Raw genomic sequence first — 24,729 nt, forward strand, 5'->3', positions numbered from 1 at the left:
GCAGTATATGAGAACTTGTTAGGAGTTCACATGTCATGAAGCGGCCTCGGACAATCCGCGAACACTTCAGGGACCACGCGCGAACTACGCCGCGTCAGGCGAGGCTTGCGAGAACAACACATCGCTTCAACAGGGTAGCGGTCTACCGCTAAACACGTTCATCGACATTCAGACGCCTTGAGCTCTGTGTCCCTGTCGTGACGATGATGGTCTGAGACGCGTCGAGCTTGGGCGCTGCCCCTCCATTCCACCTTCCCGAACCTCCAGCGCGACTACCTTCACTGCTACCTGCCTGGGCACTATGAGTCTGAAATCTGTTCGGTGACCTACAGCCATGATAATCAAGGTTTTCGACATTACTTGACCCCCTATTCCCTTCACCAGGACGCCCAAACCAATCGCCAGCACCATGAAGTCATCAGATCCCGCCCGACCCAGCAGCCGTCGCGCCGCCTCAGGTGCATGGAACCGCTTGAAACCAGTTCGCGAAGATGTTCTAGAGACATATGGGCTGCCTTCCAAGGGAGAGACGCGGTATGTCTCCCTCTCACCCTACACGTCGAGGCGCAATGTCTGATCTCACAGGCTCAATGACTTCAAAACGCAAGAAGTCTACTTCAACCGCATCATAGAGCGCTACATGAAGCTCTGCGCCCTCAACCGCGATGAACTAGACCGTCTCTTCGTCTCAGTCAGCGTCCCCCAGTCCACTTCCACAGATACGAAGTCAGCCTCGACCGCAAACTCCAAACTCACATCGTCCTTCTCCTCGCTTTCCCTCTCTAAACACGCGCCCCCAGAGCACCAATATGCCAGCCGCCCGCCCCTCGCCTCCACCTCTACAAACACATCTACGACACACCAGCACCACCCGATCCCCCAGAAAGCCTTCACGCTCTCCATAAACGAACTAGCCACAGTGCTCGCCTCCCTGCGCAAACTCCGCGAAGCAATAACAGCCTCGAACCGCAGCGACGCCTTCGCCCTGCGCGCATACACCTTCGCGATCCACGTCAGCATCCTCTGCCACGACTGGGCCTCGTACCTCCCCTCTCTCCTCTCCCTGCTCAACACAATACACCCACGGAATCCCTTGTCACCCTCTACCTTGCACGAATTCGTCGGGCTGTTGATCCTCGATCAAGCGTGTCGGCAATCCGATTTTGCGGGCGCAAGAGCGACGAAGTTGGCATATGGGTACAAGGACTGGAGGGTGGAGAAGGTGCTGAAGTGTCTTGTCGCAGATGATTACGTGGGATTCTGGCGGGTAAGGAAGAGTGTGGATGGGTATCAGAGGAGTGTTATGGAGTGGGCTGATGGCGGGGTGAGGGTGCATGCGCTCAAGTGTCTGGGCAAAGCGTATTTGAGTGCGGACAAGGGCTTTGTGGAGAGGGTCACGGAGAGGAGGTGGGAGGAGTTGGTCAGTGAGGGGGTGGGCTGGGAGTTAAGTGCTGATGGGGAGAAGGTGTTGATTAAAAAGCCAAAGGGGACGTGAGCGAGAACTTTGATACCCAGTGCTTGTGTGACGGGGATGGAAGCACGGATCGAGCGTAGTTGGGGATGAAGCGTTGAATGGGGTATCATTAAGACTTTTGTATAAGACCATATCACTCGTCATCCATTTCCTCGTCCTCTTCTTCTCCCTCTCCAGCGTCCGCAGCGTCTTGCCAGACATCATCATCCATATCGTACTCGTCCAAGTCATCCATCTCCTCATCCTCGTCATCTTCGCCTTCTTCTTCGCCAGTCTCTCCCCTTGCAGCAGCCTTTTCCTTGCGCTTCTTCTCCACATTCTCCTTCTGTATGCGTCTTCGCTCCTCCTTCTCCTTGTTTCTTTGTGTCCACTTCTTCTCTAATTCTTGCTCTTCCGCTTTGCTCTTCTTGATGTACTCGTGCCACATGATCTTGCCGCCGCAGACATCCTCCTCGACCTTGGTAAGGCGGAGCACCATGCGAGGACCAAGCTCGACAAGCTTGACTGCACGCTTCTCGACGCGAGCTTTTGAGCCCTTGGCACGTGCGTGTGACGTCTCGTCGCCGGCTTTCAGCTTCTCCTTCTCGCGGTGGGACAAGACCTTTTGTCGCACAGGTGCTGTTACCTCCACCTCATTGTCGGTATCTTGTTCAGTATCCGAGGCGGATGTATAACCGGCAGCTGAAGGGTCCAACATGTAGTCGGCCACATCCTCGAGCTTGCCCAGGTTTGGTAGTGCACTCTTCTTCTTCTCCTTGCTGCCAATGAGCTTCTCAGCTGCGTATAACCGTCGGATGGCCTTTGGTACGCCTGTTACTTTTGTTGTGATCGCGTAATGTCGTAGGCTGATTGTGACAGATCCATTCTCTTCGGACGGAGGCTCACGGTTGAGCAGAAGGACACGCTTGATCGAGTGTAGAGGGGTGGTGTGTGGTTGGATGGGTGGGAACAAGCCCTGGAACATGTCTGTCACCAGCTTCTCCAAATGCTTAGGCGGTGCCTTGTCGCCGAGTCGTTCTCTCTCCGAGTCGCTTGTCAGGAAGTTGTTCATCACTAGCAGTGGTGCGACCATGTAGTCGTTTGCGCCAGCTCGTGGACGCCTCATCGACTTGAGGATATCTTTGCAGAGACTGTAGTTCTCCACCCGGAAATGGAGAGTAGGTCCGCGGGGGACACGGCATAGCCTGAGGTTGACGTTTCCGACTTCTGAGCGTGAAAAGAGTAGAAGGTGGCTGACACCGAGCGGTCCGCACATGACAAGGAAGTCCTTTAAGATTGTCAGCTCAAGTCATACAGACAAATATCTGTGTCTTACCTTCAGCTTGTTCGCTCTTCGCTCCTTCAGTCGGATGGCAGTATCAGGTTCCAAGCAATGGCGCACATCGTTTACGAGGTCCGAGACTGATCTTCCTACTCTGAATTTCGTTAGCGACCAAGTCGGCCTTCGATCTGATCCAACTTACTCTTGCGCACCAATACGGATGACCATGGATTTCGGAGTCCCTGCGACCGGCTTCTTGGAAAGCTCCTTGTCGCGTACCGACTGCTTCTTCCTCGCGGTTCCTTTTCCACGAGCCATTGCGAAGACTCGTTTGCTTGCTTGTCGACTTCGGTTATTGAATTGAGAATGGCACTTTCTCTGAGCCCTCCGGTTCGACTTTGTATTGCACTGCTATGAGTTGAGGGGCGGCGTGCTGGTGTTGTCGGACGAATGGTTTTGTCGCATGCAGTCGCAAACTAGAGCTGGCTGGCGCTCGAACTTTTAGGTGGGTCCGTCCCACTTTGCCAAGATTTCGACTTCTGTTGGTTCCGATGCTTCGAGAGCAAGAAGACTGCGCACGACTTTTCTCAACTAATCACAAACATCATGCCAGGCGTCACAAAGAGAAAGCTTCCCAAAGACGCCGCCGTTGCGGCTGGCGCGTCTTCAAAGAAAGCGCGACCATCGAATGCGCCTGCGAAGAAAGTCCAGAAGAAGGCTGCACCACCACCAGAATCCGAACCCAGCGAATCCGACCGAGACTCTACGGACGATGGAGAAGAAGAGGATGTAGCGGATGATGCTACTCCAGAGGAAGAAGCCGGTTCCTCTACCGCCGCCACCGCAGACGCACCGAAGAAGACCTTCCGAGACCTCGGAATCCGCGAAGAACTATGCGACACGGTAGAAAGTCTCAACTACAAGAACCCAACTCCCATTCAGGAACAAGCTATACCTCTTGCCCTCGAAGGCAGAGATGTGATTGGACTGGCCGAGACAGGTTCCGGAAAGACGGCGGCATTCGTCCTACCCATACTCCAGTCGCTGCTCGAGAAGCCTCAACCGCTCTTCGGATTGATCCTGGCGCCTACTCGAGAATTGGCATACCAAATCGCACAGCAGGTGGATGCGCTAGGTAGCATCATCAACGTCAAGTGCGCGACGCTGGTGGGAGGTATGGACATGGTCCCTCAGGCTATCGCCCTTTCCAAGAGGCCGCACATCGTGGTGGCTACTCCAGGTCGCCTGCTCGACCATTTGGAGAACACCAAGGGCTTCTCGCTCAAGCAGTAAGTTTTGTCGACTAAAACAGTCACTGGACAGCAGGCTAACCATAACACAGCCTCAAGTACATGGTGCTCGACGAAGCCGATCGTCTGCTCGACCTGGACTTTGGTCCAGTACTAGACAAAATCCTGAAAGTCCTTCCCAGGGAAGGACGCCACACCTACCTCTTCTCCGCCACCATGTCCTCCAAAGTAGAGAGTCTACAACGCGCAGCCTTGCAGAACCCGGTCCGTGTGAGCATCAGCAGCTCGTCACATCAAGTCGTCTCGACCCTCCTACAAAGATACATCTTCCTCCCCTTCAAGTGGAAGGATCTGTACCTCATTCACCTCCTCAACGACAACATCGGCCACCCAACCATCATCTTCACGCGCACGGTCAACGAGACACAGCGTATATCCGTTCTTCTCCGCACCCTTGGCTTCGGAGCCATCCCTCTACACGGTCAGCTAGGCCAATCCGCTCGTCTCGGTGCACTCAACAAGTTCAAGTCCAAGAGTCGCGATATTCTCGTGGCCACCGACGTAGCAGCCCGTGGTCTCGACATCCCCGCCGTCGACCTCGTTGTTAACTTCGACCTGCCAAGCGATTCCCAGACCTATGTCCATCGTGTTGGTCGAACAGCCAGAGCTGGAAAGTCTGGTAAGGCTGTTTCGTTTGTCACACAGTACGACCTTGAGATCTGGCTACGCATCGAAAACGCGCTTGGCAAGAAGATCCCGGAAGAGGTTATCAACAAGGACGAGGCGATGGTGTATGCGGAGCGTGTTGGTGATGCACAGAGGATCGCCGTAAGGGAGATGAAGGACTACCATGAACAGCGAGGTAGCAGGGGCGGTCGCGGTGGGCGAGGTGGAGGAAGAGGAGGTCGTGGCGGGGGTGCAAGGAGAGGACGCGATCAGATGGATACTGAGGAAGGTTAAGTGTCTACGCGGTAGACACATGTGTAGCCTTTTTGCATTTCGGCGTTCTGGTCTCTTCGCGTATACCCTACGAGCTGCTTGATCCCCGACCTTGTCTTGGAGAAGATGGCACCCTTGGTCAGGACCGAAAAGTTATGTATTATTTCGATAGAGATGAGGTCGGCTACATTCTGTATTCCTTGCTTCAAATATCGCAAATTTAGCATATCATTCATCATGTCTACTGGCTCTTTCCTCTTTCGTCTTCGGATCAAGTCACGTTTCGGTAAATGCGCTCTCTGCGATGGTGGAACTGATAGTGGAGACAGCTCGTACTGCTTCTATCTAGCTAGCCTCGAAGTCATAACAGCAACAACTTCTGACACTCATCAGAAGATAGCTAGATCCGGTAGCAGCCACAAACTCCTTCTTGTTCATCGTCAAGAGCTCGAATTATTTCGCGTGATGTTAAGGACACAATGGTAATACTTGAATGGGAAAATCCACATGCAACACCTCATACGCCTCACGGGATTTATGGAAGCTTGTAGAGCACATAGCTTTGTTCGAGTACCAATCTGAATCGCGCGGATGAAATCGATGATACCATGTAACACAATACTGATGTTTCCCCGTAGGATTCAAATTCCTACTGATGTTGGTGGGGTAAAGCTGCGTAGGTGTCTTGTACATTTGAAATTACACAATGACAATAGACATGACGTTCTCCTCTTCAACTTCTCTTATTGAAGGCACAGAGCAAAGCAGGAGCGCACCCATCAGAAAAAGAACGAGTGGTTTCAAAGACGACATCGTTCTGTTCGATGGTCGATTTGGAGCATCTCAGGTATCATATATTTTTTGCGTGAAGCGGACAGACCAGAGTTTTTGATAGACGGACGAAGAGCGGCGAAGCAAACATTCGGACTACCTCCACCAACTTTGAGAGCAGAAAGAGCAGCCATGGCGTGATCGGCCTGCATTTTTTGATATTTGGAATTGTATCTTTGGATAATAGAGTGGAAGAAAGCTGGCAGGAGAGGTATTTATGCTTCTTCAAGTGCTACAGCGCGGTTGTGAAACCCACAGTGGAAGTGCGGACGGACATCACATGTTTGCTTAACGTTTTCAGAACTGCACAAGCTGCTAGCATCACAAACCATAAGACCGCGCCTATGCTTTTTTGAGGGAGCTGTGCACTTGAGCATAGCTGTTGCTCGTTATGATTCATGTCAGACAACATGAGATGGGATGGAAGAAAATCTGGATTGGAGTGAACCAGAGAGAGCTGGTCATCCGTTGTTTTCTTCGGGTTTTTGAAAATTGTAGGTTTGTGAAGTGTCTGATTAAAGTAATGGTAGCAACGACGATGCTGATTTATAGTCGTTGGGAACTGCCCATTGCGATCATGAAGACGGCTTTCGTAGTATTTTTCTGGGCTCGGAAACCACATGGCTATGCACATGGATGACCTGCTCATGGATCTAGTTCCTTGGATGTTTTGACGCCAAAGCGATCCATAAAATTTCTTCCTGCTTCTTGGGGTAAGTGGATTGAGAAGTGCTCCTTTGAAGACCGCAGGCGCATAGCGAGGATTTTTTTCGTTTTCGTTCCCATAGCGGCATTCTTCTTGGTTTTAAGAAATTTGAAATTTGAAGGAAGTGTTAGGTGAAGAAGTCAGTCATGATTGAAGATACTTATATAGGCGTCAACCTCCTAGACTGGCGTACTGCCATTTCCTTTCTCCATCTCTTTGCAAAGCTTACCCAGCTCCTCAATCACGACTTGGTGGTCATCCCACTGCTTCAACCCACTTACAACGACTACCGCGACGGGTCCATCGCAGTTCTTGATGAAGATGGGCACACCACCACCATGAATTGCATAGTCTTTCGCCGTTTCGCCAAGTCCCATCTTGGCCTTGAATTTCTCCTCATCGCCCTCAAATTGGTTCTGCAGACGCCATGTACTCGCGTTGAAGCGGATGACAGCTGCGCGTTTCCGGCTGACCCAGAAGTCGTTGTCTAGGGCGGTGCCGGAGTGTGTTGTCTATTTGGGGTTAGTAACACGTCTCTACACGGCGTAGTCGCTTCTCGACGATGAATTTGGTTAGGGCACTCACGGCGTGGAAAAGCACATGGCCTGGTGTACTGATGGTAGAAATATCTACAACCGCTGGTCGCTCAAAGGTGAGCAGGCGTGTGCGGAGGTTGCAACCGAGCTTGAACGCAACGTCAGAATCCCAGTGTGAGAGCAGCGCAGCCTTCTCTTGCTTCTTGATGGCTTCGACATCGCGGGGTGCCTCTGCGATAGCCACGTGTTGTGGGATCGTAATGTCATCTGTCGCCATTTTGAATTTGGTTTGTAGTGATAGTAAGACTGGTGTGAAGGGGTGATCAGGGAGTGTGCTTGTCAGGTTCAGGTAATGGCTGTTCTGGATGCGACGACGTGGCCGAGACAAGAGGGTATATCTGCCACGATTCCAAGTTGAGATTCCATGCCCATTTCAAGATCGCCGATGCCGTCCGCTGGCAGAGCTTTTCAGAAATTGTGGCTCTATCGGCGCGCGGAGGCTCCGCATTGTTGGCGCTAATTCCCCGCCATCATCGATCCTGCCGCAGAGCCGCGTCGCGTTGTACTTGCACACACTCGACACGTCTAGTTCCCATCGCGATCTATCGCGTCCACCTCCGTCGCGTCGATCAGCAGCGGAAACATATGCTCACCATGTAACGTTGAACGAAAAAAACAGATATTCGATACGAGTTGCGCGGCGCGTATGATGGGCGATCATTTCGCGACATGAAGCCTGAGAAAGAGGTGGAAGGGACACCACGATCACCGAGACCATCGCAAACAGTCACGTAATAACCACAATCTCTATACGGAGGGTTGAAACAGTACATGGGATACGAACGCAATCTGCCTCCGCGAGACGCTGACGCTATTCATGTCTGCTCAACATGCTCCGCTGACATCAGCGAACACATATACCTGATACCGGACGGCGAAGCGAGCCTAAGTTTCAAGTGATCCTTCTCTACAGATCCCTGTAAGCTTAGTGTAATTGCTCTATCGAATTCCTTTGTCTGGCTTGCTAGGTTACGGTCTTGGACGTTTTTGGTGGACGACACCACTCTACTTTGTGAGCTTAAAGATGTTGAATACGGATCACGTCCATGAGTTCATATTCGCGTAAACAAAGTAGCTCACTGCGATCTACGCCAATCTTGCATACTATGCCTTCACACCATATATCCGGTATTGCGTTTTGATCCAAAGATAAGTCGTATCGAGTATGCCTTACGCCTTTCGGGCTCAATATAGGTCAACCAGTTTTGAATTGAGGGAGGCGTCAAGTATCAAAACGAAAATCTTACTCTCTTGGCATTATACAATTCCGCGTCTTCATGAAGGCTAGTTGAGGTGAGTGTTCTATATTCTGTTCATGCTCTTGAGTATAAGATGGAGAGAAACCCAGCACTTCAAACACCAGATCATACACACGCATTCAAACAACAACTCATTCATCATATTTATACACTGTACTTTTCGCGATACCTCCAGTTCTTGCTCTCTCAACTACACCGTATACGGCAATTGAACGTCTCTTTATCCGATTCGCTGTAAACTTCCCCGCTTCGCCAAGGCATCCGTCATGGTTTATGTCTCGCACGTCACTCTGGCAGCGATTGCGGTCTTCCTCACACACCTATCTGTTGGAGCCGCTGAGACCCAACCAGTCGTACATCTCCACCAGAGAATGAATTCAAACGATCAACCAGGAGCAGAAGCTGTGGTCTCCAACGATTCATTCAACCCTGGAGTCAAACAATCATGCGATTCGGTCGCTGTCTCGGCGCAAGATAGTACCAAAAACGAGGCATGCGAGTTTAACCCAGATGGCACTCCAGTACAGACTGTACCAGAGGATACCAAGAAACGTGCCAAGAGAGACGAAGATACCCCAAGACCTTATCTAGTCACCACAGTGGACGGCATAACTCAAGCTCAGTACGAGGAATTTGCCAAGAAGCCACCACTTGGTGACAAGCAGGGTGACATAATCGCCTTCGACGAAGTCGAGTGGGTCTCGTGCCAATACCTGAACCTCACCGACGCCGAAGCCGCTATCGTTCGTCAAGACCCTATCATAGCATGGGCCGAGCCGATGTCTGAAGAGGATGGCGAGGCGCTCGTCATCCCTAATCACGGTGGTACGAATTCACTATATACCAGGGCCACCTTGCCTCAATCACTCAGCCAGAGAGATGATAGTGCGGCTCATCTCAGATTGCTTTCTGCAAGGAACCAGAAGAACGATCCGGCACAGCTTCCGAACTATGTCTTTGAGCCTTCTCTTGGGCAAGGCCAAACAATCTACGTCCTTGATACTGGTTATCGTAAGAGTCATCAGGAATTCGATGCCTCTGAGCGCGAGGTTCGGGACTTTGTCGTGCCCAATCGACACACACTCGCTCTCGGCTCACTCAGCGATGAGCAAAAAGGACCAGAAGATATGGCCGATATCAATGGTCACGGTACTATGGTCGCAAGTATTGCGGCTGGATACGTCAGTGGTGTGGCTTCCAAGGCCAACCTTGTTGTCGTGAAGATGAGGAACTCGGCTAAGAACCCTCAGAACCCAGAAAGTGACAAGCTCATACCACGTGGGGTTACGGACTCGGCACTAGAATTTGCTCTGAGCTGGACCTTCAAAGACATCGAACAACAAAGACGCCAGAATACTGACCCTAATGCGAAGTATATAATCAACCTATCTTATGGTAAGCGGTGTCATTCGCAAGGCTTATGGCAAACCATACTGACCAGAAATCTAGGCTGGATTAAAGAGAGTGCCCAAGGTAAAATCAACACCATGGAGCGTGCACTTAGGAAATGCAAGGACAAAGACATCACGCTTGTTGTCGCCGCAGGCAACGACGGAGCAATTCGCACTCTAGACACCCTCACTCCGCAAGCGTTTGGCACCGATGATAGATTCAGCATGATCACCGTCGGCGGTGTAGACCAAGCTGGTAAATACTACAGGGACACAATTCAAGGCAACGGCCAAGGTGGTCAAGTGGACATATACGCGGATGCAGTCAATGTCGTCGCTGCAAAGCATGATGGAGAAGATGACTCCACCACACCAGCGACCGGGACATCCGCTGCGGCCCCAGCCATAGTAAGTGCTCGCTGCTATTTTCTCCAGCCTTTTGCAATGTGCTAACGACAACAGGCCGGACTCGCTGCATACTTCTTCAGTATCCCTGAACTACGCAGCAACTGGCACGACGGCAGTGTACCAGCAGACATGAAGGCGTTCATATTGAAGAATGCCGAAATCAGGAACGACGACCCGTTCAACGGCGATGAGTACGAGAACTCGCCAAAGCCTGAAAAAGATAGTCTCAAGGTGCCATACAACCTGGCGCTTAACCAGTACGACAAATCTTCTCACTCAAATTACCGTAAGACTAACACGAGCTTAGACTTTGTGATCTTCCGGATACAAACGCGAAGCGCTCTCTCTTCACTAAGAGGGCACCAACTCCCGAGCAGTCTGTTCCAGGCCGCCCGATCGTCGAGAATGGCGCGGTCACTAACGAGGATCTGAAGAATGTTCGTCATATTTCGCACAGCTCGGCTGAGACCATTAACTGACCATGCTCCAGGAAATCTGCAACGTTCACAACCGCCCGGCCGAGTCAGAACCAGAACAACCAGAACAGCCAGACTCTCCACCCCCACCTCCACCGAACACAGCATCATGCAAAGTCCTCGAACAGGGTTTGGGTGGTGGTAAATGGGAGGTCACTGGATCTGGCTGGGGTGACGAAGCCTCACTCAAGGAGAAATTTGGTGATGACTCGTTCAGCTTCACTAGAGGTGACACGTTCACTGCGACATTTTTGAGTGGCATGAGTGTGGGAGATATCGAGAATGCTGTGAGAGAGATGTCGGGTCTTGGTGACGTGACATGCTCAACCTAAAGACTGAATGGGAGGAGATGGTGCACATGATGGTATGTTTTTTGATGGGATCGAAGGCGTTTGGTTTGCTGGCTACAATATCACATAGATGGCCGGTATGGTATTTCGTTGAGATTGGAAACTCCTGCACAGCACACCATATCATGAATCATGTTTCGGTTCTCAGGTCTTTTTTTACCATTTGGTAGCTTACACCATGGCATCTGCTTCAGTAACTTTCTGCAGGATGAAGAAAAGCCGTAAGTGCAACCATTGTTTCTCTGAGTTTCGAACCCAGCTACGTACTCCGCTTTCGAAGACAGCAAATGCATCAGCAGATTCGATGCCCCCGTTTTGACAGTACAGACATGAGTCGCAAACAGACGAGAAACATGGAACATGTCTTTCGGGTTTCGACTAGATGGCGATATTGTTGTGTTGGGTAAGAGTACGAAGCAAGGAAGGAAGTGCCTCTGTCTTGATTTAACCGGCAATGCAATCGCATGTTCTCGAGGAATTACGCAAGCTCATAGAATCATGTGCTTCGGTCCCAAAGCTCTTAGCCCACGATGAAACATGAGTAATGCATCCTAGGCTTTTGATGGCAGTAGATTTAGCGACGGCTCACGAGCAAGGCACCACAACATAGGTTCTGTTCTGGGCCATTTTGAAAGACGCGCAATGATTTTAATGTGTAGAGGAGAATGAAAACCAGAAGTTAAAGGTTTTATTGTCAACAGGCTTCAGTTTAGTGACGTAAGTGCCATGCTTAGAATTTGCGTGCAACAGACGTAGCCTTCATGTGCCATCGGACAATGATTTATTGAAGACGAGAAAGCCATGTAAGGGCACTAATAAGGTTTTTAGGTATTTAAGCGCCGAGAGAAGGTCGCGCCAATCATATCTAATATAGAAAAATTGTTTTTGGTTTAGATAGAGCAGAATGTGGTGTAGAGAACAAGATCCGTGAGGTGGAGCGACAACGGCTTTGTACCAGCACTTCGAAGGCTCGCTTACAGCGAAATGCTGGTGACGTTAGCCAACTTGTCTTCCCGCCGCGTTGCGCAAACGCCCCCGAACCTGATCTTGTATACATCTCCTCCTCTGTTTGGTATCGTGTTTGCCCTCATCCTTTCATGCGACGGAAGATCTGTTTAGCTCGGCGGGTGATGCTCCGATCGCCGAAAGTGAACCAACCCCGGACTCTGCGGGGACACCGCACCGGCGACACTTTTTTATGCTATTTCCGCACGTTTCAACGTCTTTGAATCGCATAGATGAAGCTAGTCTAGAGACGGCGATTCTGATCCAATTGCGGCGCATTTTGGAGATGACATGTTCCGGTGGCGCTGTAGATCGTACACAGCCTTGGGGGCTATTAGCATCAGTATAAGAACCGGACACTTGGCGCAATGTTTAGTAGAATGTTGTCCTGATAAATTCACTTGTTCCTGAACCAATTCGTTGGTAAGATCTAAAAGGGGCTTGGCACTAGCAATCATCATGAAACTCCAGTCATCCCTACCATACCTTCTCGGCTTCGGCGTCACAGCCTCGGCGCTACCACAGAGCCTTACAGAGAGTCACAGAGGTGCAGCTTCAAGGGCGACCGTGCCAACAATCTGGGTAGCTGGCGACTCTACAACTGCCCCCGACGGTGGGCACAATGGCACGGAAGGTTGGGGACAGTACCTTCAGTACTCATTCGGCACCAACGCCCGTGTTAACAACTCTGCTTATGCCGGACGATCCGCGCGCTCGGTATGTGTCCTCTTTATACAGAGTGGAAACCAAAGACACTGGGTTAACACATGACAAACACAGTTCACACGCGAAGGTCGTTTTGACAGGATAGCTCAAGCGATCCAACCCGGAGACTGGGTGATCATCGAATTCGGCATCAACGACGCAGGAACGCTCACGAATGGCTCGACGAGCTCAACGGGAGACAAAGGCCGACCGCCTTGCCCCGGTGTGGGCGACGAGACATGTACAGTGACGTTCAAGTAAGTTCGCCAAATAGTAGCATTGGTATAACAGCGACTAACCTCCGTGTCCCCGCAACAGCAACGTCACAGAAACCGTGTACACTTTCCCTCATTACATCAAAACCGCAGCTTCCAAGTTCCTGGACCTAGGCGCATCTGGCATCATCATCTCAGAGCAACTTCCCACTAACGTGTGGGAATCTGGTACTTATACGTTTAAGCAGTCAAGATTTGCTTACTACGACATGTTGTCCGTCCTCGAACTCGGTGGCCCATCAGCGCATGTGTATTTTGTGCAACATGGAAGCTACGCCGCGCAAGCACAGAAGTTGCTTGGCAAGGAGGTAGTGGACAAGGAATACCCGATGGATCATACGCATACAGCGCCGTTTTTGGCGGATGTGGTATGTATTTTCTCTCCACCGTCTTCCCCACCGGGATAACCTGTGTATTTTATTTTGCTCTCTTCTCCCAGCATGCTCCATTTTCTTCATTGTTTTAGTGAACTTTCGAGTTTTCTTACTAACAAATACAACAGCATAGCCAGGCATTTGTATTAGGTCTGAAGTGTGGAACTAGTCCGTTGGCGGGGTTGGTAGTCAACGCTACAGCGAGGATTGAGATGGAGAGGGGAAGTTGCTTGCCGGCTAATGCTACGCTACCGATTTAAGTGCTAGGTCTGGTATTTGTATGCGTGGCAGACTTTGGAAGAAGGCATTGGTGGTGCAGTTGTTGTTTTGGGAAAAATTGGAGACGCCGGGCGCACTTCTCTCATGATTATGATCCTCTATTCTTTTGAATGTGGAAGAAGATATGTTTTTGTGAACTTTCAGGTTTGAAAAGTATCAGAGAAGGCGAGAGCGTCCCTCATACATCATATGAATCGATGGTTGAATTTTCCAAAGACATGTCATTGAGGCGGGTGGATTTTGGTGGTGCAGAGAGGGTATATACTGATCTTGGAAGACAGAAGAACAATTCTCATGAGGGGTTGGTATGCCTTTTTTGAGTTCTTGGTTTTTATTATGAGAGTGTAAGTGATATAAGGTCGGCGTGGAGAGGGAAAAACGAGCGGCCTTTATACGGTTCCCAAAGGCTTTGTAGACGGCGAGCACGCAACTCTCAACATGATTTGATCATTGAGAGCTTTCGGAAAAGAACATTAATGGAACTAGCTTTGTTTTGGTGATATAGTGAATCCTCTTGTGGCGAGATTATAGGCAACCAGGAGAAGAGCAGAGAGACCATATCGTCTTACTCAATTTGATTTTGAGAGTTTCTGGCACACTCTTGGAGAGTGGAAGGTTGGAAGTGGAAGTAGAAGAATGAGCTGGTATTATATGGCGACCAAGAGGTTGGTTCAATTTGGAACGCCCTGGAGGCGAGGGCATCTCTCTCATGTTAAATGGTGAGAGTTTTTTTTCGGATTCCAAGCAACATAAACTTCCCAAGTCGAGGATTTTGTGGTACAGCGAAGCATCGTGTTCTGAGTTTTTGGAAGGCGAACAGGCAAAGACAGACATAGTTGGTTCTTTGTCATGTTTTTTGGAAATATGAATCGATTGTTTAGAGTATTGGAGTAAGGATAAGACCTTGGATCAATAACCCTCTTATATGCAAAGCCTAGCGTGGATGAAGATGCAAACAAAACCACACATGTAGTTCACCATGGACGAAACACAAAGATCTTCTGATGATGACAAATTGGTATCATTACGCATTACTATCCGCCATCTCCTCATCTCCGCTATCATACAAATCATTCCTTGATCTAATTACATGGCTCATAGGCCTCATCCACTAGATTAATTCAACAATGCTGCAGTAGCATCGTCCCATCTCCTAAATCTGTTGCTACACTAGCGAACAGATTTAACCAGCCTGGTAAAGACCGAGAGCGACAACGTGAGGGTTGATCATGCTCAAGTTGAAGGGAGTAAGGAAAGGGTTGGCGTCGGTCAGAGCAACGAACATGGTGTCGTTAACAGCTGGGTCACCCTCGTAGACCTCACCAGCGGGCTGGTAGGTGTAACCAGTGTTGTTGCCGGTGATCTCGAGAGGAGTGTAGGTCAAGTTGAGCTGCGAGACCCAGGCGACGAAGGCAGGGGCGCCAGCAGCGGTGTCGGTGATGTAGGAGTTGTTGGGACCGACAGCAAGGCCGGGGTTCTCCCAGGTGAGGTTGACGAGCTTTCCGGGGAAGGAGAGGGGCTCAGAGCGGTTGCGAGCGATAGCAGGGCCGCAAGAGTAGCCGGGGTGCTCGGTACCGTTGATGTTCACACAGCTCTCATCAGCAGGGATGGTAGAATCGGCAGGGTCAGCGACACGGTCGCCAGCAACCTCATGGGGCTTGGTGTCGTTGGGAGAGAAGCGGTTGGGGTTGGGCTGGTTGTCGATGAACAGAGCCGGGAAGTTTTGCCATGCGAGACGAGTGGTGTTCTCGGGGCAAGAGCTGATGTAGGGAGCAAGGTAGGTCCATTGCCATGACTGGGGGATACCAGTCTCGAACCATACGGGCTGAGGAGGAAGGCCGAGCATCTGGCGGAAAGAGATTTGCTGGCGGGCCTCAGTGGCGATGGACTGAGACAAGAGGTTGGCAACCTCGCGAGCGTCCATGTGAGCAAGGAAACCCCAGACACCAGACTCACCGAAGCGAGTAAGCTTCATGTTCCAGTCGATGAACTCGCGGACAGTGCGGTATGGGTAGTTGTAGGTGCACTGGGGAGGAGCAGTCTCGCCAAGCATGTTGGTAAGGAGGGTGGCGTGGCCAGTTTCCTGGATAGCCATGAAGGCGATGTAGGCGCGGTCCTCAGCAGTGAGACCAGCGTCTAGGAATTCCTGCTCGGAGAAGACGGCAAGACCGTTGTTGAACGAGTCAAGCTCGATCCATTCCTGGTAGAGACCAAGGGTGATGGACTCGAAGTCGAAGTCGCTGTTTACCATGTAGCGAGGCTCAGTTCCGTTGGTGCCAAGACCACCAGCTGGCTGGTAGGGAATGGGCATGGGGTTCTGAGGCTTGCCGTCGGTGTTGTAGTAGGTAGCCGTGGGGGCAGGGCCAAGAGGAGGGATGACAGTGCCAATTGTGGTAGGTGCCTTAGCAGCTCCAGTGGTGGTAGGAGTGCCATCGTAGGGTCCATGGCTGGTGGCGCCGGTGACATCTGAGCTCCTTCGGGGAGGAGCTGACCCAGGTGAGGTGGGAATGGCAGCAACCTGAGAGTCGGGGCCGAAAACCGAAGCGGGAGTTCCAGCTGGCATGAAGGTGACCGAGAAGCTAGCATCAGCGTCGGTGTAGCCAGCGACGTCACCAACTTCTTGGGGCGCCACGCTGTAGCCGTCCTGGGGAGCAGGAGCGGCAGCAGCAAGAGCTGCGAGCATCGAGGAGGTGAGGAAGCTCTTGGTCAACATCTTGAAGTCGGTTGGCGGTTCGAAGTGTTGTGCGGTTCAAACAATGGGCGGCGTCTGTAATGGTTATATACGCGCGTCGAGCATCAGTGACCGCATCGCGTCGACGCTTATTCCTACCGATTTCGAATCGATGACTACAGGCGTTGTCGCTCGAATAGGTTAAAGAGCTATGATTTCATGACTTTACGGTTACGGCAGTGCAGGCCGCAATTATCGAAAAGTCGGCCACGACATGGGATTCTCGGGACTGGCATCGGGAAGTCGTTACGAGCGAATCAAAAGATGCGCTGCTGAACATTTCCTGATCAAAGCTCTTCAATGCCTGTGCCAAATGCTGGGCGCTGCGTGAACGCGTGCGTACAGGGGTTGTGTTTCCCAAGATTTGCCGCATTCAAACAACGTGACGACGTGATGACATGGTGGAACTGTTTAAGTTTTGAGCCGCTAGTGCTCCCGCCCCGCAATAGATCAACAGCCACAACTAACAAACCGGGTTTCTTCCAAGGCTTCTGGCAGGTCGCCAGTGCTCTTGGAGAGTAGCTTAACGCTTAAGCTTACACCCGGGCCTGCATTTGTTGCTGAGAAATGGAACGCATTCTCGACTTGTGGACACTCGCCTCCGCGGAACGCCAGCCTCGCGTGGCCACCCCAGTAATTCAAATCGCATAGTCGCCTCAGGCCCCGGGTAAACATTACTATCTGCAGGTACCGAAGCAGGCAAATCTCCGCTTGGCTGTTCACCGATGCGCTCGTGGGAGCGCTCTCCACAAATCTTGGGGCGTGCGGATCGAGCACATTACAGGCCTGCCCCGAAAAAATAACGTGCATCTGCGAGATGGACAAGGAAGATGAGAATTTTCGATGCAACTTGCATGCATGTATAACCCTTACCTAAGCAATCGACGATGACGTTAGATCTACGCATCTCCGGCCGATGTTTGACGAACGGCGAACATCATGGTGCTACGCAAGACGATTATTGGAGAGCAGCAGCTAAACAAACGCATTGCGTACTCCTCGAGATGGCAAATTATGAGCTTGGGTGCTATAGTTGAATTGTCATTATTTGTTGCTTCAGTTATTTCGCGCGCGACATCGGACCCCAATTCTCCCTTGGAGCGAGCTGGTAGCGGACGTATTTGCCCCTGTCGTGGTCCTTGCCAAGCTTCTCGTCAAAGTTGACTTCGAACTTGGTGTTGAGGTAAGCTGGCAGATCTTTTGCAGTTGTTGTAGCCGACGCATCGCCGCCATCTTCTGCGTTATTTTGCGCTCCAGGCGCCGGATCGGCCGGTACTTGAGCAGGTGCTGTACCGGCAGTTGACGTTTTTGTATACCCACTCCCGCTTGATTTGGCTAATATGGCATGGCCTGCGCTTCCTGACTTGGGCAGATTCTTCAGCGGCGCTCTTTGCCGCGTCCATTCGAGCATAATGTGCCAGATATCCCTCCACGACGCGTCCGTTTTGATAGAGCCCGGTTTACAGTGGCTCATTGTCACTCTAAACCCCGCGTGTCGCAACGCTCCGCGGATTGCCGCCAACGGCGGTGCAGAGCAGTGAACTATTTTCGCTACCGAACTTGGGATGAAAAAGAATGGGTGGTGGTCTATCTCTGCAGGATCGGACTTCGGAATGAGGGGGTCTAGGACTTGAGTCTTTGGCGCCCCGTTCGACTTGTCCAACTTTGTGCCAAACGTGATCTCCTCCAGAGCTGTGTGTAGCATTCCTTCTATGCGATCCATGGTCGGATACGTCTCACGGTCAACTTCATTCAGCTGCGCTAGTACTCTTTCGATGAATCCGACATTATGCAACGGCCCGCCGTACATTGGTCCTGACAGGTGGGTCTTGTGGCCGCAATGCTCGCAATGTTGGTCCGCGGATGGCCCCTGGGCAAAGCCATGCTTGTACATGGGGTCGCCGTTCTTATTTTTCGTGACCTTGTTGCGTGCAAGGAATTGCGTAGTCCATGCACCGCAACCGCTTTCGCAGTGGTAAACGAGCATGGTCTTGCCGGCGAGCAGCTTGACGTCGGTGGGGGCTTTTCGCACTCTTACAAATACTCGGAGGTAGTAGTCGATGGAAAGCGACAGCAGCGGCTCTATAGCCATGCCGTATCGAGCAGCCGAAGATGCGATGGCGTGCAGGACTAGACGGATTCCACCTTCATGGCAAGGTTCACCCTTGAACGGCAGTCCACCGTATTGCGAATAAGTTTTCTCGAGGTAGCCGTGCGATGCAAAGATGGCAGAATCAGTGCACGTTATGCACAGTAGTCCGTCGTCGTTGATGGCTTGAATGGCTGAATCGATGAAGGGAGCTGCGGTGCCGTATGGATCAAGGTCGATGGCATCATAACCCTTCTTGTCACAGAAACTGTACATGTAGGCTATTGCATTGCCTGTATTAGCCGTAACTTTGTCTTCGAGCTTGTTGTGTTTGACGTTGAGCTTGATGGAGTCGACGGCATTCTGCGACATGTCGTTGGACGTGATGGTGGTCGCGAAGGGAATCTCCTTTGCATATCGTACAGCACGAAGACCGGTCGCAGACAGGGCGTCCAGAATGCTGAAGGGTGGTCTCCAGGGTGTCCGTCCACCGTTTGTACCAGCAGCCTCCTCCTCAGCTGCTGCATCGTCCAATTCTTGCTCATTCTTGAGATTCTGCCATGTCCTCTGCTTCTTGAGAGGGGCAGCGCCCTCCCCGTTATCTCCCTCTGCAAGCTTCCTCTTGTTCGTTGATGCATCCTCTGCCCCAGAAGTATCAGTCGCCCCATTCACACCATTTGTAGCCTCTTCTGCCTCGCGCTCTTTTTGCATACGCTCTCGCCTCCGCTCGTTCTTCTTCTTGAATTGCTCATGCTTCTTCAATTTTCGCTGTATTGCGTCTAGACCGAATGTCTTGATCGCAAGTACGCTCAGATCGCGGTTGAACTGCTGAATAGGATTGTAGAAGACCTGTTGCTTCTGAGTCTCCTCTTTCGACAGCTTTGGGTCAGTAGACGTGGGGATGCCTTGAGGGACAAGAATATGCGCCAGGCCTTCCTTGATCGTCGTGTAGTTCTTTCCCTCGTGGCTGATGTGCTGCCCAGCTTGCGGCGTCGCATCGATGGTCTGCGCGCCCGCGTCGGTCATCTGGACGTCAGGCGAGGCCATGGTGAGGGAAGTGTGGAATGCGCGTGCGAAAGAGCTACTGATGGCGCATGCTCTGCGGGGGAAACTTGGAAGGATTTGAGGTGTGCGTAGACAGCGTATCCAAGATGTGATAGAGGCCAGATTGAAGGTCGCGCTGGGGGCGAGTGCAAGACAAGAGGTAATTGTGGCTTGTGCAAAGAGTCACGGCGCATCCACGGTCGATGTCGCGTCGAGCTCCAAAATTTTGGCTTCGGAGTTAAGCTTAATTTTAGCGTCACCGCGCGACCCTCCAGACTTCCCCGCGCCGACTATCACTACCCAGCATGCGTGACAAGCATGTGAAAACAGGCCTTTTGCGACTCTGTAGTGTCAACACACACAGTATGGCAAAATCAATGCTCCTGTGTAACCCCGTAACAAGAGATGTCGAGTGTATGCATTGGCAGCTCTCATAGGCCAATGGGTAGGTGGCTGCCTGGAGGAAGGCTGAGACTCGTGCTCCGTCTCACTGGCCCCTGGACGCCTCAACCACGACTAAGTATCGTCGTTCGTTCTTCTACCTTATCCAGCGCTCTCACAACCACCCCTCACATCTGAAGTCGTTATCTTTGTATATTCACACTTGATATCGCTTCGCATTTGCTAGTACATCATCATGGGCAGAGCATCCGACCCTCCACCCAGCTACCGCGACGACCCAGAAGCTGTCTCCCTCCACACCACCCCCGACGACTACACTTACGATGACGCTCCCGAAATCTCCGGTCTTCCTCCTTCATACACCGACAGCGAGGCCGGAAACAGCACCACCATCACACCAGACATTCCCATCCGCCATGTCCCACCCCCAACTACACGAACCAACCACAACAGCCCGTCGTTCAAGCACGGCAAACCCGTCGTAACCTCCACCATAAACGTCTTAGAACCCCAGTACGACACCAACCCCTCCGAACTCGAATCTGCCATCCGCTCCTTCGCAAAGGTCGCCCCAGTCCCTCTCGTCTATATGATGGGTACGCACCGCGAGACAGTCAAGAAGGGCGATAAGAAGGAAACCCAGCACATCACCGACTTCCGGCTCGTCATAAATCTGCAACGCTACCTCCGTCCCAACTTCGATGACAGAGACACTTCGACAATGTTCCTCACAACCGTTGAAAACAGCGAGAAAACGCATCGAGGTACGATCCTCAAATGCAGGGCCCCGGGGTCTACACAAGATATCGAAGTTGGCGGTGCGCCAAAAGCGGGGTTGACGGAATGGTGCCATAGATACTGTGCTTCACCCCGAGCCCTTCGGATTTTCCGGCTGCGGCGTGTGGTGACGGGGCTTGATGAACACCATCTCAAGAATAGGCTCGAGGGAATCATCAGATCAACGAACTATCGTGGGAACATTGCCATCACGTTCCCTGTTGAAGACGAGCATGTCGATTTCTACACAAGCTCGAAAGTGAACACTTGGAGGCTCAAGACGTGGGTGTGTTGGATCTTCTACCTGACTTTTCTGTGGATCTTCAGCTGGCCGGTGCTGTTCTTTGCGACGAAGAGGTATGCTGTCGTAAAGGCCGAGTGGCCATTTTCGAAAGTTGATAGTCAGATGATTAAGGAGTATACGACGGTTAGTGAGGAGGAGTGGGTGAGTAAATGGCAGGTGGCGATCAGGAGGCTGGTGCTTGACCGCTATGAGGGCGAGGCGAGTGAGGAGATGATGAGGGGGGTCATGGAGAGGGATGCCGATCCGCCTATGCCGGGGACGATTCGGACGGGGCATGCAGGTGTGGATGGCGCGGTGGGTTTTCTGAGTGAGGGGATCAGGGTTGCGAGGGCACTTTCGGGGGGTGAGGGGTTGGGCAGAGGGATGCAGGGTGGATGGGGGTACGATTCGTGATTGTCACTCAGGGTAGGAAGGAGTCGGAGTATTTTCATGGCTTGTTTCTCTATGGTTGTTGGCATCCTGTACTCGCCATCATTCGATATATATCTCCTACTATGCTACAGCGTACATCCCATTGTCCTCCACCCAACATCCTCGTTTAACATCCTCTAATTCCACTCCCAAGCCTCCTCCACCACCCACTCAAAGTTATGAAACTTGACCACTGCACCAACGCCCAATACCTCAGGCCTAAACGCAACCCCACAAGGCACAAACCCATCACCAATCCTAACACTTCTCTTCCACTCCCCCACCTCACCCTCTCCATTCTCTCCATCCTTCCATTCCCACCGCTCAACAGTCGTCTTCTCCCCAGCCATCATAATCCCCTGACAATACTGCCCTAATCGAACAACCACACCCCTCACCCCCGCCGCATCTGCCTGACACCTCATAACAACACAAATCTTACTTCCAGCCTTATTCGTTGACACAACGTCCTCATCCTTCCACATCTCCTCGTGCGTCTTCACCGCATCCAGCGCAGGATGGAACCCATGCCCCACTTCCAACGTAAGTTCCGGTGCGATAGGATACATGTCTCCTTCATCAACAGGAATGTCAGAACTACCAACTGCATACCGGGAATCGACCCAGTGCGTCCAGGTAGAATGCGTAACGTTCTCCCACGTGTCTTCTTCGAGCCGCTTTTTAGATTTCCCGTGATGCGGGCCGCTGGGTGGCAAGGTGATAGGGACGGAGGAGGAAGTACCGGCGAAGGCCCAGTCTAGTTTCTGAGAGTGTCCTTGGTTGGGGCTTGGCTCGGTGGTTTTGAACGACTTGTAGATGCGGATGTCGACAAAAGTGCGGTTGGGGCTTGTTAGTACCACGGTGGATGTGGGCTCGAATTGGTGGGAGGGTAGGTTTAGAGGGTTCTTGTCGGGGAGATGGATTGAGTAGGGGACTTCGGTGTTTGGAGGAAGCGGATAGGGCAGGAAGTAAATATACTCGCGCTTGCTGATGTTGGCCGAACTGGGGTCTTTGAGAGTAGGGATGGGACCATGAGATGCAGTCGTGATAGTGAAGGAACTATCGGCAGTTTGTGTTGCTTTGCTAGCTTGTTTCGAAGGCGAAGGGTTCTTGCTGTCAGAAAGAGAGGTCATGTTGTCTACTTTGGGCTCCGGAGGCGTGCAGATGATATCGCTATGACTGGAGATTAATCGATCGCTGAGATCACCCAACACTTCGACCGTTCAAGACGCTTCAATAAATTTTTATCTGTGTTAAGTCGGGCCGTTTCCTCTTGGGTTCCGTTATGTTCTTGGGTGTTTATGCTTTTGGAAGCGAAAAGATGAGATGAACTGACAGTTCTGTGGTTGGCCTGTATGAGCTAACCAGGTGAGAAGCTTATAGGCGAAAGAGACGATGATATCTGAAGAAAGAATGAGTAATTATATGAATCGAGAGGAATGGGGTTCGAGGCAAAGAGAAGTGACTGAGATTCGGCAAAGATATGAAAGGCATCCAGTAAAGGATACAACAAAGACGTCGTACTCGAGACATAAGATGCGCGAGAAGCCTACCTTTTCGAATGCAATGACGACTACTTTACTAAGAGAACCGTCGCACTGTATGCAAAGTCTGAGCTTGGGTATACTTGCAATCGATCTTAGAACTTTGTTGTGTGGTGAGGTACGTTGCGATAGAAGTCGAGGTGGGGTTTACTATCATAGCAAGAAGGGCCCCGCTAAGCAACTTCGTCCCTTTATCCAGAAGCGATCAGCAACGATTAGATACAGAGTGATTGATGATTTTGATGTAATTCTTGGTGAATGCCAATTGACTCAGGGATTGCTGCACCGAGTATTGCAAGAAAATCACGACCTGTCGACTAACACTCTTCGATCTCGTGAGCTGACGTCGTCGCGCTGGGAGCAACGTCAATTGTATTGAAGTATCGAAATGGAGAAAGTCAATGGCGTTCCAAAAGGATGAATGCAGCTTCAATCTCCTAGTAACAGCAAACAAATCACGCACATCACACTGGTGATTCGACGAAGCCGTAGTTAGTGGTGTGGACAAGGTTTGGCGGTATGTCAACAGGACGACGACATGAATAACGGGAGGCACGGCTTGCATTTGCAAAACTAGGTATCATTCACATGCTGTCATTTATTTTGACAGACCTAACCATGACGCCGCCCATGCTGGGAAAGCCCACGCTGGGTATACCCATTGTCGAATCGTAATCCTGACTTTTGTATTGTCGTAAGCCATAGCAAAGAACCAAACCACTACTTCAGCGAGTAGCTTATTTCTTCTTGGAGTCAGCCTCCTCAGCCTTGGCCTTGGCGCGCTTCTCCCGGACACCGACAAGGCGGGCCTCAGAGCGGGCAGCACGGAGGGTCTTGTAGGCGTTCTCGGTGGCCTCGTAGTTGCCGATGGGGCCCTCCTCGAACTGAGCGACGTTCTTGATGGGCAGAGCAGCGGCGGTGGATTGGACGAGGTTGTCAGCGCTCTTGGCGGCCTTGACGTCCTCGGCGGAGGCGTCACCCTGCTTGGTCTTGCCGTTGCGGCGGGGGAAGAGGATGAGGCGCTTCCTGTACTCCTGGAGGCGCTCGACGTTGGCCTTGAGGCCCTCCTCGGAGAGGTTCTGGCGGCGAGGGTCGACGGAGATACCGATGGTACGGGCGAACTTGCGGGGGATACCGGCAGCTGTGATGCATTAGACGCGTTCTGTGCAGTTGGAAAGATCGGGCATACCCTTCAGCTCAACGAGAGAGAAACCACGGCCGGGACGGACACGGCGGTTGTACTTGACGGTAGGGCAGCGGACGACGGGCCTGAGCTTGTCGACGGGCCTGGGGGCTACCTTCGCAGCCTTGGCAACACGAGCATTGCGTCTGGAGGACTTCTTGCCAGGCTATTGCACTGTCAGATATCTGCACACAGGCGCCACTACTCTCAGCGACGTGAGAGGGGAATTACCTGGTCGAAGTGCACGCGGACGTAGCGTTGCCTGATGCAAGTTAGCACAATGCTTTGACGTGCCCAATACTCCAATGCAACTCACCAGTCCTTGTGGAAATGGTTCTTCTGGATCTGCTGGTTGTGCTTGATGGCCATTGTGTCGGATTGTCTGCCCTAATCAGCCTTTGTCCTTCGCTCGTGTGGTCTTGGAGAGGCGCGCAGTCTCGATGGCGAATGTGTGCGATTGCGCTCGATCGATTGCGCGCCTTGGATATGGTAAACGTACCGCGATGGCTGACCTGTGGGTTAGTTTTCGTGCGGCTGTCGGAAGGAAATCTCGAAGTTCGACAATTTCGAAGGGCGCCTAGCGTGTGCGAACCGACCTTTCGGCGATACGTTATGCCGGCGTTAGCGTGGTTAAAGCTAAGGCTTGCGTACAACACCAACAACAT

The 24,729-nt window shown here is 51.7% G+C and overlaps 11 protein-coding genes across 11 annotated transcripts; 5 read left to right on the top strand and 6 right to left on the bottom strand.

Annotated features, from left to right (window-relative positions):
* Positions 1–409: 409 nt before the first annotated feature.
* J4E82_008741 (uncharacterized protein) lies at positions 410–1,495 on the top strand (the record flags this gene model as incomplete). The annotated part of the gene is made up of 2 exons (XM_051734972.1): positions 410–534; positions 586–1,495. The coding sequence occupies 2 exons, from the start codon at positions 410–412 to the stop codon at positions 1,493–1,495; spliced, it is 1,035 nt and encodes a 344-aa protein (XP_051585248.1).
* Positions 1,496–1,607: 112 nt separating this feature from the next.
* On the bottom strand, positions 1,608–3,053 carry J4E82_008742 (uncharacterized protein; the record flags this gene model as incomplete). The annotated part of the gene is made up of 3 exons (XM_051734973.1): positions 1,608–2,741; positions 2,790–2,889; positions 2,938–3,053. 3 exons carry the CDS (start codon positions 3,051–3,053, stop codon positions 1,608–1,610), a joined length of 1,350 nt encoding a protein of 449 aa, XP_051585249.1.
* A 288-nt stretch (positions 3,054–3,341) lies between these two features.
* Positions 3,342–4,945, top strand: RRP3 (ribosomal RNA processing protein; the record flags this gene model as incomplete). Its single annotated transcript, XM_051734974.1, has 2 exons — positions 3,342–4,024; positions 4,078–4,945. The coding sequence occupies 2 exons, from the start codon at positions 3,342–3,344 to the stop codon at positions 4,943–4,945; spliced, it is 1,551 nt and encodes a 516-aa protein (XP_051585250.1).
* A 1,695-nt stretch (positions 4,946–6,640) lies between these two features.
* J4E82_008744 (uncharacterized protein) lies at positions 6,641–7,274 on the bottom strand (the record flags this gene model as incomplete). Its single annotated transcript, XM_051734975.1, has 2 exons — positions 6,641–6,973; positions 7,047–7,274. The coding sequence occupies 2 exons, from the start codon at positions 7,272–7,274 to the stop codon at positions 6,641–6,643; spliced, it is 561 nt and encodes a 186-aa protein (XP_051585251.1).
* A 1,308-nt stretch (positions 7,275–8,582) lies between these two features.
* On the top strand, positions 8,583–10,923 carry J4E82_008745 (uncharacterized protein; the record flags this gene model as incomplete). The annotated part of the gene is made up of 6 exons (XM_051734976.1): positions 8,583–8,591; positions 8,685–9,711; positions 9,766–10,115; positions 10,170–10,372; positions 10,423–10,552; positions 10,606–10,923. 6 exons carry the CDS (start codon positions 8,583–8,585, stop codon positions 10,921–10,923), a joined length of 2,037 nt encoding a protein of 678 aa, XP_051585252.1.
* Positions 10,924–12,405: 1,482 nt separating this feature from the next.
* On the top strand, positions 12,406–13,560 carry J4E82_008746 (uncharacterized protein; the record flags this gene model as incomplete). Its single annotated transcript, XM_051734977.1, has 4 exons — positions 12,406–12,663; positions 12,727–12,908; positions 12,970–13,294; positions 13,429–13,560. 4 exons carry the CDS (start codon positions 12,406–12,408, stop codon positions 13,558–13,560), a joined length of 897 nt encoding a protein of 298 aa, XP_051585253.1.
* A 1,202-nt stretch (positions 13,561–14,762) lies between these two features.
* On the bottom strand, positions 14,763–16,292 carry J4E82_008747 (uncharacterized protein; the record flags this gene model as incomplete). Its single annotated transcript, XM_051734978.1, has 1 exon — positions 14,763–16,292. One exon carries the CDS (start codon positions 16,290–16,292, stop codon positions 14,763–14,765), a length of 1,530 nt encoding a protein of 509 aa, XP_051585254.1.
* A 1,078-nt stretch (positions 16,293–17,370) lies between these two features.
* J4E82_008748 (uncharacterized protein) lies at positions 17,371–19,446 on the bottom strand (the record flags this gene model as incomplete). The annotated part of the gene is made up of 1 exon (XM_051734979.1): positions 17,371–19,446. The coding sequence occupies one exon, from the start codon at positions 19,444–19,446 to the stop codon at positions 17,371–17,373; it is 2,076 nt and encodes a 691-aa protein (XP_051585255.1).
* A 634-nt stretch (positions 19,447–20,080) lies between these two features.
* J4E82_008749 (uncharacterized protein) lies at positions 20,081–21,319 on the top strand (the record flags this gene model as incomplete). The annotated part of the gene is made up of 1 exon (XM_051734980.1): positions 20,081–21,319. One exon carries the CDS (start codon positions 20,081–20,083, stop codon positions 21,317–21,319), a length of 1,239 nt encoding a protein of 412 aa, XP_051585256.1.
* Positions 21,320–21,474: 155 nt separating this feature from the next.
* On the bottom strand, positions 21,475–22,470 carry J4E82_008750 (uncharacterized protein; the record flags this gene model as incomplete). Its single annotated transcript, XM_051734981.1, has 1 exon — positions 21,475–22,470. One exon carries the CDS (start codon positions 22,468–22,470, stop codon positions 21,475–21,477), a length of 996 nt encoding a protein of 331 aa, XP_051585257.1.
* A 1,148-nt stretch (positions 22,471–23,618) lies between these two features.
* Positions 23,619–24,433, bottom strand: J4E82_008751 (uncharacterized protein; the record flags this gene model as incomplete). Its single annotated transcript, XM_051734982.1, has 4 exons — positions 23,619–24,022; positions 24,071–24,230; positions 24,296–24,326; positions 24,381–24,433. 4 exons carry the CDS (start codon positions 24,431–24,433, stop codon positions 23,619–23,621), a joined length of 648 nt encoding a protein of 215 aa, XP_051585258.1.
* Between the last annotated feature and the right edge of the window lie 296 nt (positions 24,434–24,729).

This window comes from Alternaria postmessia (assembly GCF_024291825.1).
Source record: "Alternaria postmessia strain BMP 2775 chromosome Unknown scaffold_74, whole genome shotgun sequence".
Lineage (NCBI taxonomy): Eukaryota > Fungi > Ascomycota > Dothideomycetes > Pleosporales > Pleosporaceae > Alternaria > Alternaria postmessia.